This window comes from Sinocyclocheilus rhinocerous, unplaced genomic scaffold (genome assembly GCF_001515625.1).
Source record: "Sinocyclocheilus rhinocerous isolate Xijiao unplaced genomic scaffold, SAMN03320098_v1.1 scaffold1050, whole genome shotgun sequence".
Lineage (NCBI taxonomy): Eukaryota > Metazoa > Chordata > Actinopteri > Cypriniformes > Cyprinidae > Sinocyclocheilus > Sinocyclocheilus rhinocerous.
In genome coordinates, this window is record NW_015651629.1 from 540,455 (window position 1) to 551,004 (window position 10,550).

The 10,550-nt window shown below is 35.2% G+C and overlaps 2 protein-coding genes across 2 annotated transcripts in view; both read right to left on the reverse strand.

The window, feature by feature from the left end:
• Positions 1 to 1,429, reverse strand: part of LOC107713251 (uncharacterized) — a 7,865-nt gene extending 6,436 nt beyond the window's left edge. The window contains exons 1-3 of the mRNA XM_016518711.1: positions 1,097 to 1,429; positions 991 to 1,017; positions 151 to 456 (exon numbers count right to left, since the gene is read on the reverse strand). Of these exons, the coding sequence (XP_016374197.1) occupies positions 151 to 456; positions 991 to 1,017; positions 1,097 to 1,250 (487 nt within the window). The 5' untranslated portion in view covers positions 1,251 to 1,429. The remainder of the gene's footprint in view (positions 1 to 150; positions 457 to 990; positions 1,018 to 1,096) is intronic.
• A 1,006-nt stretch (positions 1,430 to 2,435) lies between these two features.
• LOC107713253 (uncharacterized) overlaps positions 2,436 to 10,550 on the reverse strand; it is a 10,694-nt gene continuing 2,579 nt past the window's right edge. Inside the window, exons 4-9 of the mRNA XM_016518713.1 lie at positions 8,193 to 8,486; positions 6,641 to 6,910; positions 5,096 to 5,389; positions 4,884 to 5,018; positions 2,781 to 2,808; positions 2,436 to 2,690 (exon numbers count right to left, since the gene is read on the reverse strand). Of these exons, the coding sequence (XP_016374199.1) occupies positions 2,609 to 2,690; positions 2,781 to 2,808; positions 4,884 to 5,018; positions 5,096 to 5,389; positions 6,641 to 6,910; positions 8,193 to 8,486 (1,103 nt within the window). The 3' untranslated portion in view covers positions 2,436 to 2,608. The remainder of the gene's footprint in view (positions 2,691 to 2,780; positions 2,809 to 4,883; positions 5,019 to 5,095; positions 5,390 to 6,640; positions 6,911 to 8,192; positions 8,487 to 10,550) is intronic.

Consider the following 10,550-nt stretch of genomic DNA (forward strand, 5'->3'; position numbering starts at 1 on the left):
TGCTGGTTTATGCTGGTCATGTGCTGGCATAGGACCAGCATAAACCAGCAAAGGACCAGCTTAAACCAGCATCCCAGCGTCAAACCATACCTAACCAGCATATGTTGTTTTTTTCAACAGGGAGGATTACGCTCACATCACGCCACTCACCAATGACTCTGAAGTCCATGCCATTACTGAACGAGCTCTCGATATCGGTGTCATTGTGTCCGCTGGCCTTGCAGATGAGTCGACCGTCATGTTGTTCGGTGATTATCAAAGAAAAAGTGGCAAATTCTCCAGACAGCGAGGAGTACTCCCCAATCATCTTACCCGGGTTTGTCTCGACATAAAGCTCATATTGGACAGACAACGTTGCCGGTTTCTCAGGAATACCACAGAAGAAATCCACAACTGAACCTTCTAATGCATCAGACGGACCCGACAGAACCGGTTCATCAAGCTTTTCTAGAGCATCTGCAACAGAAAATGAATTGAACACAGACCCAGTTACCCTACATGTTCTTGGACATTAAGCACATGCTTAAAAATGTCACTGCATTAAACAACAAAATATAAAAACAAGTGTCATTTATTGGAAATAACAATGCACATACACTTTTTACATGCAAAACATTTAACAGACAGAAGTTTGTTGGGTTTGAAATGCGAGATCAATAGATCTATTGTTGAAGATGAAGACAGTATTTAGTTTGTTTGTGGCTAGTGGATCGTGTTAATGAGATTGTGGAGAACTGACTTCATGCTGTGCTATGATGTTACTGACTTGTGTGAAGAGCACATTTACAGTGATGCATATTTTGGCAGATGCTTTTACCCAAAACGACACGTATTGCATTCAATATATAGATTTTTATCAGTTCATGCATTCCCTGGGAATCGAAACCCTTGACCTTTCCACTTTCTGAGGGTATTAAACATATAATCAGTATTCATTCAACTGTAATTATCTATAAAGCCCCAGATAAACATGGCAAGAAAGTCACTTACCCATCCTTGGATGCAAAACCGAAATACCTGGTGGAAAATAACATGCATATGAAAACAGACTTCAACACATGAAAACATCCATCAAAAATGCAAAAGTTTCCTCCACCTATGAGAATGAGTGTAAGATGCATCGATTCCATCCTTGCTGAAGAAATGAGCACAATATCCAGATGCAAGCACCAGAGCAAGAACTTTATTATTAATGGAGCAGTGAAAGCAGTTTGACATAGACACAGTGAGACCCACCCTAAACAGCACATGTGTTGAGGACAGATAGGGCAGATGCCAGTGCGAACGACAACTCAAGAAAGAGGATTGCAGAGAACATCTACATAAATGACCAATGTACTGCACTAATATAATCAATATACATAAGTGTTGTTGCACCAATGCAGCCTGCAGCAGTGTGTTTGTTCTTTGATGTCTGTCATATATTGTTGTTGTATCAAAACATTTGGTAAAGTTTAGTAAGTTTTATAGTGAGATGAACATTTTCAGGACGGGAAAATTATAAATCGTTCATCATGACTCTTATTAAACTTATAATTTAGTTAAAACAGTTTTTTTCAGATTCATCTAGGTTTGGTCAGATATGGACAAGAGCTGCTTTTGGTACTTTAAAATCATTTTTACTTTTGTGCACCAACAAAACTGGCAAAAACGCCAAATAAGTCTCTTTTTGGCATATTATTAAAACTTAGTATGTGAATTCGGTTCAGTACACCGAGTTTGGCAACAGCGCAACTTACTGGTGTAAAGCTGTAAAAAATCCCATCATAAACTGAGGGCTTGGTTGACGGTTATATAAGTTCATCGATTAAACTTACTTTATTAAGTGATCTTAATATCAATTCTTAAATCTCAAGATTCAAATTCCATCAAAATTCTGTCAAACTGATCAAGAAATGCAAACAATGTCGTTTTGGCGGCCTCAACCGATCATGATCTCTTCTTCATTACTACTAGTTATAACACGAAATAAACATGAATGATCATCAGAAGGTATGTTGAAAGAAACAGAACAACTTACTGAAATAAATCATGTCTAATCATTCAATCTGTGTTTCAACCGCGGAAAGAGGTAAGTAAACCAGCTTGTAAACAATAACATCACATTCAGAAAAGCCTTCAATGAGCATAAACTCGATATTCAGCAAGAAAAATAACTCTAGAGAGGAGCATTTTGATAAATATATTCATTCTATAACATATTAAAATGTTTTTTACGCAACGTCTTCATTATTTAACTTATGTTAACAGCTATTAGCCATTATGTTATGACAGCCACTGTTTAAAGGATTATATTTAAACAACAAAATATGAACATAACTATAAAATTAAATATAAAAACTGCCTTATGAGAGATGTTTTCATTAGGGAATCTCTCTCCATAGAAAGGATATATTCAGTAGAAGCATTTGGTAAATGAAACATTTATTTGGTATATAAAAGCCTTACAATCTCATTGATAGAAAACATAATTTAAAAACAGGAAAATGGCTCAGTAGTGACTGATGTCCAGTCAGAGTTCATCTTTCACCTTAATTAAACAGCTAATCAAAGTGTTCAGGATTTCTAGAATCTTCAAGACGTCTCTGCAGGACACTGGTCTAGACCTCTAGGCCTCAAACTCCATGATGACTGTTTTTATTTCCACAGGTTGAGGCTCAGAGGAAACATCAGCTACAGGATCATTCATTCTGCAGAGAGGAACAGATGAGAGGTTAGAAGCGTTCTTTACAGCAGCATCACAGCCGAATGAAGCTTGAGAGAGACTAAACCAGACTCACGTTATCATCTCAGACTGGATCACGTCCTCTGACAAAAAGAGAAAGAACAGCGTGAAAATTACCCTCTGACAATGCTAACAAAAACATTTTTTTTCAAAACTTTTTACTTATGTTATGAAAACAATACTTTAAGGGTTTAAATAATAATTTAATAATAAAAACGTTAAGGGAACATTTCGTTTTATAATTTTTCAAACATTATTGGAAAGTTACTTTTGAATGTTCTCTGAACCATCTGAAGCTAGTATTGATGTTTAAAAAGTTAGACAAATGTTTAACTAAAATGTTTCAGAAAAACGATCAGTCAAAAGAACATTAAGATTTTTTATGTTTTTTAAAGAAGTCTCTTCTGCTCACCGAGCCTGCATTTATTTGATCCAAAGTACAGAAAAAGCAGTAATATTGTGAAATATTTTCACTATTTAAAATAACTGCTTTCTGTGTGAATATCTGTTAAAATGTAATGTATTTCTGTGATGCGCAGCTGTATTTTCAGCATCATTACTCCAGTCTTCAGTGTCACATGATCTTCAGAAATCATAATAATATGCTGATTTGCTGCTCAAGAAACATTTATTGACTTTTGACCAGTAGTGTAAATAATGCTAATGTGTTGAGAACATTATTAAAGACCAGATAACTCTAAACAAACGTTCTTTTAACGTTACTTCGTTCATAACTTTGAGAGAACATTTCTTAGAACATTACTCAAAGTTCTGAGAACATTCCATGTTAGCTGGGTATACGTATTAAAATTTTTTTTTAAAGTTAGACAAATATTCAACTAAAATGTTTCAGAAAAATGATCCATGAACGATTTATAAATAATCTTAACATTTGAGAACATTATTAAAGAGCATAAAGAAAGAAAATATCTTTCAACAAACATTCTATTAAGTTTACTAGAAGAACGTTTGTTCAGAACTTTGACAGTTGGCAATAATAATTGTTATAAATAAAAAATATGAAAATTATAGTAATAGAAAATAACAATAAAAAGTTAGACAAACGTCCATCAAAAATGTTTCAGAAAAATGTTCCATGAACGATGTGTAAATAATGCTAACGTTTTGAAGACGTTATTAAAGACCACAGAGAAGGAAAATAACTTTGCGCGAACATCTATTAACATTACTAGAAGAATGTTTTTTATTTTCAGAACTCTGAGAACTTTTACAGTTGGCAATAATTGAGAAATTGAGAAAACGTTCCATGAACGATGTAATGTGTTTGTGCTAATGTTTTGAGAACATTATTAAAGTGGTCATCGGATGCCCATTTTCCACAAGTTGATACGATTCTTTAGGGTCTTAATGAAGTCTTTAACATAGTTTGGTTAAAATTTCTCAATGGTAGTGTAAAAAACACCTTTTTTACCCGAAAAACAGCTCTTTTCAAAGCAAGCCGTTTTGTAGCATGTTCCTTTAAATGTTAATGAGCTCTGCTGACTCCGCCCCTCTCTTCCGAGCTGCTCTCTGAGAGACTGTTTACTTCAGCCGCATTCATCGTGAAACTTGCTAATTAGCACGTTATTAGGAAAGGCGATTTGCAAAGATTCATTACAAACCCTTATACTCACTTCTTCTGGAGGTGAAGCTGGATCACGAATGATTCATGCGAACATAAACGCGTTTATTTAGATCGGGCGCGCATTCCCTTCAGAAACAAACATAATCCACTGCGTCTTCAGCGGCTCAGATGTCGGGAGTAAATGACGACTGCTATTCATTATTACATCCAACAACAGAACACCTCAATCGCTTAGGAGTCATTCTTGTGTACATCTGCTCCGGCGGTGAAACAATGGCGGACTGATGACAGCTCACTCAGGGCGGAGGTAAAGATTTGAGTAGATTAAAAAAAAACACTGGGTGGATTATTATAGGGTGGTTGTGTACACACACTGCCAACACACATTTCAGTTCAAACAACTTGTAAAAGTGCATGTAGCATCCTATGACCCCTTTAAAGACCAGAAAACTTTGAACGAATGTTCTATTAATGTTACTGGAAGCACTTTTTTTCATAACTTTGAGAGAACCTTACAGAACGTTAACCAAACGTTCTGAGAACGTTAACACATGATAAAACGAGTGGACTCACGGTTACTGTGATGTTTGCAGCTGTTGTTTCTGCGCTTGGTGCTCCAGAACATACAGAATGAGCCTAAAACGATCACAATCGACAGGAAACCACAGAAAACCAACGCAATGACCTCCACGGGCGTCGCTGCCAAATCTGTGTGAGAACAAACAAAACCCTCATCGACTTCTGCGTCTTTGTGGAAATTGACTGGACGTGAAGGACACGCTCACCTGTCTTCTGAATAAAGATGTCCTCGCTCTCCACCCAGACTGAGCTGTCGTTAAAACTGTCCCTCACCCTGCAGCGGTAAAACCCAGCGCTGACATCTGTGAGGATCAAGATCTGACCGTGATGAGTGACCGCGTGAGCGTCGTCCTCTGCTGGAAGGGAGGAATGGTTCAGACACCAGGAGAATGAGGGAAACGTTCCTCCGTCTGGGACGCATTTGAGCCGAGCGGCTGCCACTGTCCCATCGGCGTCGTGGAGGTACGTTACTGTGACACGCACAGCGCCACCTACTGGAACTAACACAAACAGTGGCCAGCTGCATTAACATAGTCACTATGTTGACTGAATGAATGAATTGCATGAATTTGAATGAAATCCTACATTTGGTGTAGGATTTACTTTGAAACAATTTTTACACAGAAAACGCTAGTAAATTTCACAAATAATTAGAAAGAAATGAAATTTTTAAGTCATAAGTCTGAAATAGCATTTTCTTGTTAAACGTAAATAAAACTGATTATTGAAGTACAACTTAGAGAAATAATCTTTTACCATATTTTCCAGAAAATAAATTGCAGCAGGTCAAAATTTTATTTTAGCCTATAAAAAAATAAAAAAATAAAAAGATAAATTGAATCAGTGTATAAATCACATTTTATTATATCATGCAAAAACAACGTAAAATACTGGTAAATGAAACCAAATGCTATACTGTATTTTATATTCCACAACAAATGCTTGAAATCTAATGGTATTCAGAAAAGAACAGGAATGAAATATAATGTAGCCTAATAAATATAAAACAAGCATAAACTATAGTGGCATGTTCATTATAAACAGCATTTATTATAAACACAAAGAATCGACTAATTTATTTAAGTGGAAGTTAAACTACCAGCATGTGGGATTTATGCTATACAAATAAACTTGGGCTCACGTAACAAATGCTTGATAATTTATTGCATTATATAAGTCGCTTTGGAATCAGCACATTTCAGATGATAAAAAACACAACTTATTTTGCAGAAAACATGGTATTTAATTTCTCAGTGCAAGTCCCAAAATACACCCAAATACTAAAGCAATAAGCCCAGTGAAGCCGTGGTTTACAGTGAATTTATAATAGCTAAGGAGTGTTGTTAGGCACGACGCGGAGTTGTTATAAATTCACCGTAAACCACGGCTTCACTGGGATTATTGCTTTTATAAAACGGTTATTCCATATACGTAGTAAGGTTTCACAAAATAAAACAGAGCAAATAAAGTGTAATGATATTAATAAAAACAGTATTCTTCCACCAAACAATGTAGCTCCTCAGAAACAGTTGTGGTTGCAACAAAGTGGTTGCCGAGCAACACACAAACGTAAACAAAGGTGTATGTTACTTTGTAGAGTCATTTACAACAGCTTTGAACGCGGCTCAGCCAATCAGAATCAAGGACCGGAACTCTCCGTTTTATAAACATGAAATTTAATTTTAAGCTTCAGGCGGTTGTTGTAGTCACTCGGATGATCTTCACATCATTTGTGTCACTCACAAACTCACCTACGAGTAAACGCACGGGATCAGACAGCAGCTGCTGTGTTTCCGTTTGTGCTTTACATCGAGCGGCTCCCGGATCCAGACCCACAGAGATCGGCAGAACGAACCAGGACTCTAGTGAATCCACTCGCTTCACATCCAGCTCCAGTCCGTCCAACATCAGTCTGAACGTCACGGGCGGAGATCCACGCTCAGAACAGCAGCTGATGTTGGCCGTTAGGCTGGAGCCGTTAGAGAAGACCGTAAACGATAACGAGGGCGCCGAGATGTGCTCTGAAAATCAGAAAACAGGCAGTTTCAATTCTGAAATGGTATATTCACATTCAGTGAAAATAAATGGACAGGATCTTGATTGGATGGTAAAAGTGTTAATTGAAATAAATCAGAAATAAAATAAAAAATATAAAAAATAAAATATATATTTTTATGGAAGCCCGTTTCCCAGTGACATTTACCCTAATAGACAGGACAAACTCTATAGCCACCAGTTCCTGTTTACCTGTGTGGATGGTGGGTTCAGCTCCACAAGAAAAGTCTCCAGAATTTAGCAGGAAGTATAATAGATGAAAACTGAGCTAAAACAAATAAAATGAAGTAAACCTAAGTATTAATATTAATAATAAAAATAAAAATAAACACATTTTTAAAACAAAATTACTAATTCTCGTCCGAAATTTTCACACTTTAAAAAATAAATACGACCTCACGTTGTGTCAATTACTTTTACACACTGCCTCCGAAACTTTTGTCCGTCATAAAAAAATTTGGATCAGGTTCGATTTTCTGCGTTTTCGCATCCGTAGCAAGCATTTTGATAAGAAAGGATGATGAATATGAAAAACTGAAAAAAAAAAAAAAGTGTGCAAGGAGCTTAACTGTTGAACTTTAGGTTGAATCACTAAAATTACTGAACATAAATAAAATAATAAAGTAAATAAAATAAAAATACATTAAACCTAATGTGTAATATAAAAAAAAAAAACTAATAAAAAATGACAAAAGCACATAAAATTAAACTAAAAAAATAACATTTAAATATTAGATGAAAAAACTTAAACTACAAGAAAACTAGAAGTAAGAAAACGGAAATAAGTTTAAGATGAAGCACTAAAAATTGCTAACTGGAAATACATAAAAATTCAAAGTGAAATAAACTTAAACCTAAAAAATGACAAAAGCACATATATAAAAAAATACTAAAAGAAGCTAAAAATGAAAATAGCCTATAAATATTAGATGAAAAACAGAAATGAATAGAAATGTTGCCTCGGCAACTAACTGAAATAAGTTTAGGTTGAAGCAAAATAGCTAAAATTGCTACCTGGAAATAAATAAAAACTAAAACTGAGAAATAAATTAAACCTAAATATAAATAATAAAAACAAATCTAGTAAAAATGTCAAAAGCACATACACTGCAGGATATTCAACAAAAACAAATGCACAAGACTTGATTGGATGATGAAAGTGTCTCTATATAAAGATGACTGAAAAATTAGAGAAAGGAAAGTGTCGTTTCTTTGAAATGCAGAAGTGAGAGTTGTTAATTGTGTTACTTTTGACAGTGACGTGGAGGTTTCGGCTGCTGGAGAATCTGGGGTTGACGGTCATCTGGTTTTGAGCCGTGCATGAGTATATCCCAGCATGCATTTCAGTCGCCCCGTCCACCGCGAGAGCGTCTCCGGAGAGCCGGTGGAGCTCTGACGAGGAGTTCACTAACTGTGTGTCGTGGTACCATGTGAAGGACAGATGCGTCCCCTTCCTGACGAGACAGCGCAGGACGAGCTTCTGTCCTTCATAGACGATCGCTGGATCGGGATCTGAGCTCAGACGGGCCCCTACGACAGGAACTGACATCAACAGAACTTGGCTATTATACAATATCGGTCAATGAAACATGATGGGACACGACCAGGGTTATTATCTTTAACTAAAACTTATCGGTTACACTTTATTTTAAGGTGTCATTGTTACAGTGTAATTATACATTTAAGTACTGAGTAATATTAATTAACTACATGTACTTACTGTATGGTTAGGGTCAGGATTAGGGTTTGGTTTAGGGTTGCTTGCATATAATTATGCATATTAATTGTTATTATAATAGTAAGTACATGTAAGCTGTGTAACATTAAAATAAATTTATCTTTAAAAAAACATTGAATTGAAATAATCTGAAATAAAATAAAATATGAAAAATAAAAATCTAAATATTGGATGAAAACTAATCTGAAATTATTCTAAGCTTATTCTTAAATTTAGGTTAAAGCAATAAAATTACTAACTGGAAATAAATTAAAAACTAAATTCTAGTAATAAAATTAAAATTAAAAATTATAGTAATATTACAAATAAAAATAAAAAATAGATACAAATTACAGAAGCACGTAACAAAATTACTAAAAAAAATAAACGAAAAACTAAAAATATAAACACTACATGAATAATTTAAACTAAACGAAAATTAGAAAAGTTGCTTTGGCAACTAATTGAAAAAAAAGTTTAATTTGAAGCGCTTAAATTACTAACTGGAAATAAATAAAAACTAAAACTGAAATTTAAAATAAATTAAACCTAAATAGTAATGTTTAAAAAAACATAACAAAAATGACAAAAGCACATGAAAATACTAAAAATTTAACTTAACAACTACAAAACTTAAACTAAACAAAAATTTGAGATGTTGCCTTGGCAATTAACTGAATTAAGTTTAAATTACTAACTGAAATTACTAAGTGGAAATAAATAAAAAATAAAACTGATCTAAAACTGATATACAATCAAAATAAATTAACTATAAATACTAAATAATTTAGGTTGAAGCACTAAAATCTTAATCTTAATCTTAAATTAAACCCAAATTGTAATATTTAAAAGAAAAACGAATAAAAATGACAAAAGCACATAACTAAATTACTAAAAATTTTAATGAAAACTGAAAATATTAAATAAGGGTTAATTCAAAATATTCATAAAAACTATGATAGTATATAAATAATACTAAAACAACACCGTCTCTGACGTGTACTTGTGGTCACATAAGATCACGTAAAATAAAACGGCACTGGCTTCATCGACTTTGAAGGGTCATGGGCATTTTAAAGGGGTCATGAACTGAGAAACCAAAATTCCCTTGATCTTTTGACATATTTTGAGGTCATTGTACTATAAAAACATCATGTAAGTTTCAGAATTCAAAACTTCCCAAAACGACAGCTTGTGGAATGTTCTACTCTATAAGCTCGTTCCACCACAGGAACTTTCCCCAGGAACTAGGGACTTTGTGTTTCTACCGCAGGAATCAGGATCTAAATAAAGTTCAGGGTAAAAATTTGCCCCTCAGAAAGTCCCTGTTCGTGAGGTAGTAGCTACTTTTTCCAAAGGTCCGGAACTTTCGGGGGCGGGACTTGGGCGCTGATGCTGATTGGTTGAGTTCACGCAGCATTGTATTTCAACCACCATTTATTCGCATAATTAAAAAAAAAAATTACTGTTATTGTGTCATGAAATGTAGTTTTAAAAGCATTTCAGGCGTCCACGGGAATTCACACTCCCGAGTCGAACTCGCGAAGTCCAGGCAAATGAGGACGGCAAGTCCGAAATTTGCCATACGTGGTATTGAGAAACGCACGCAGACCTACGTCACCAGACTATTAGCCTAATCTTTGGTACTTTAGACTGCGATGGAAACGCAGACAGCAACAGTTCTGCAGGAAAAAAGTTCCTGGGACAAATTGTTCCAGGTAATTTTGGTGGAAAAGAGGCTTATGATGTAATAGTGTGGATAAGCACCGTCTCCGCAGAAGAAGATTGACATCGCTGCCTGTTTAGCCCCGCCAACCGATTCTACAGCACTGTCTGTTTAGCTCCGCCCACCGATTCTACATCGCTGCCTGTTTAGCCCCGCCCACCGA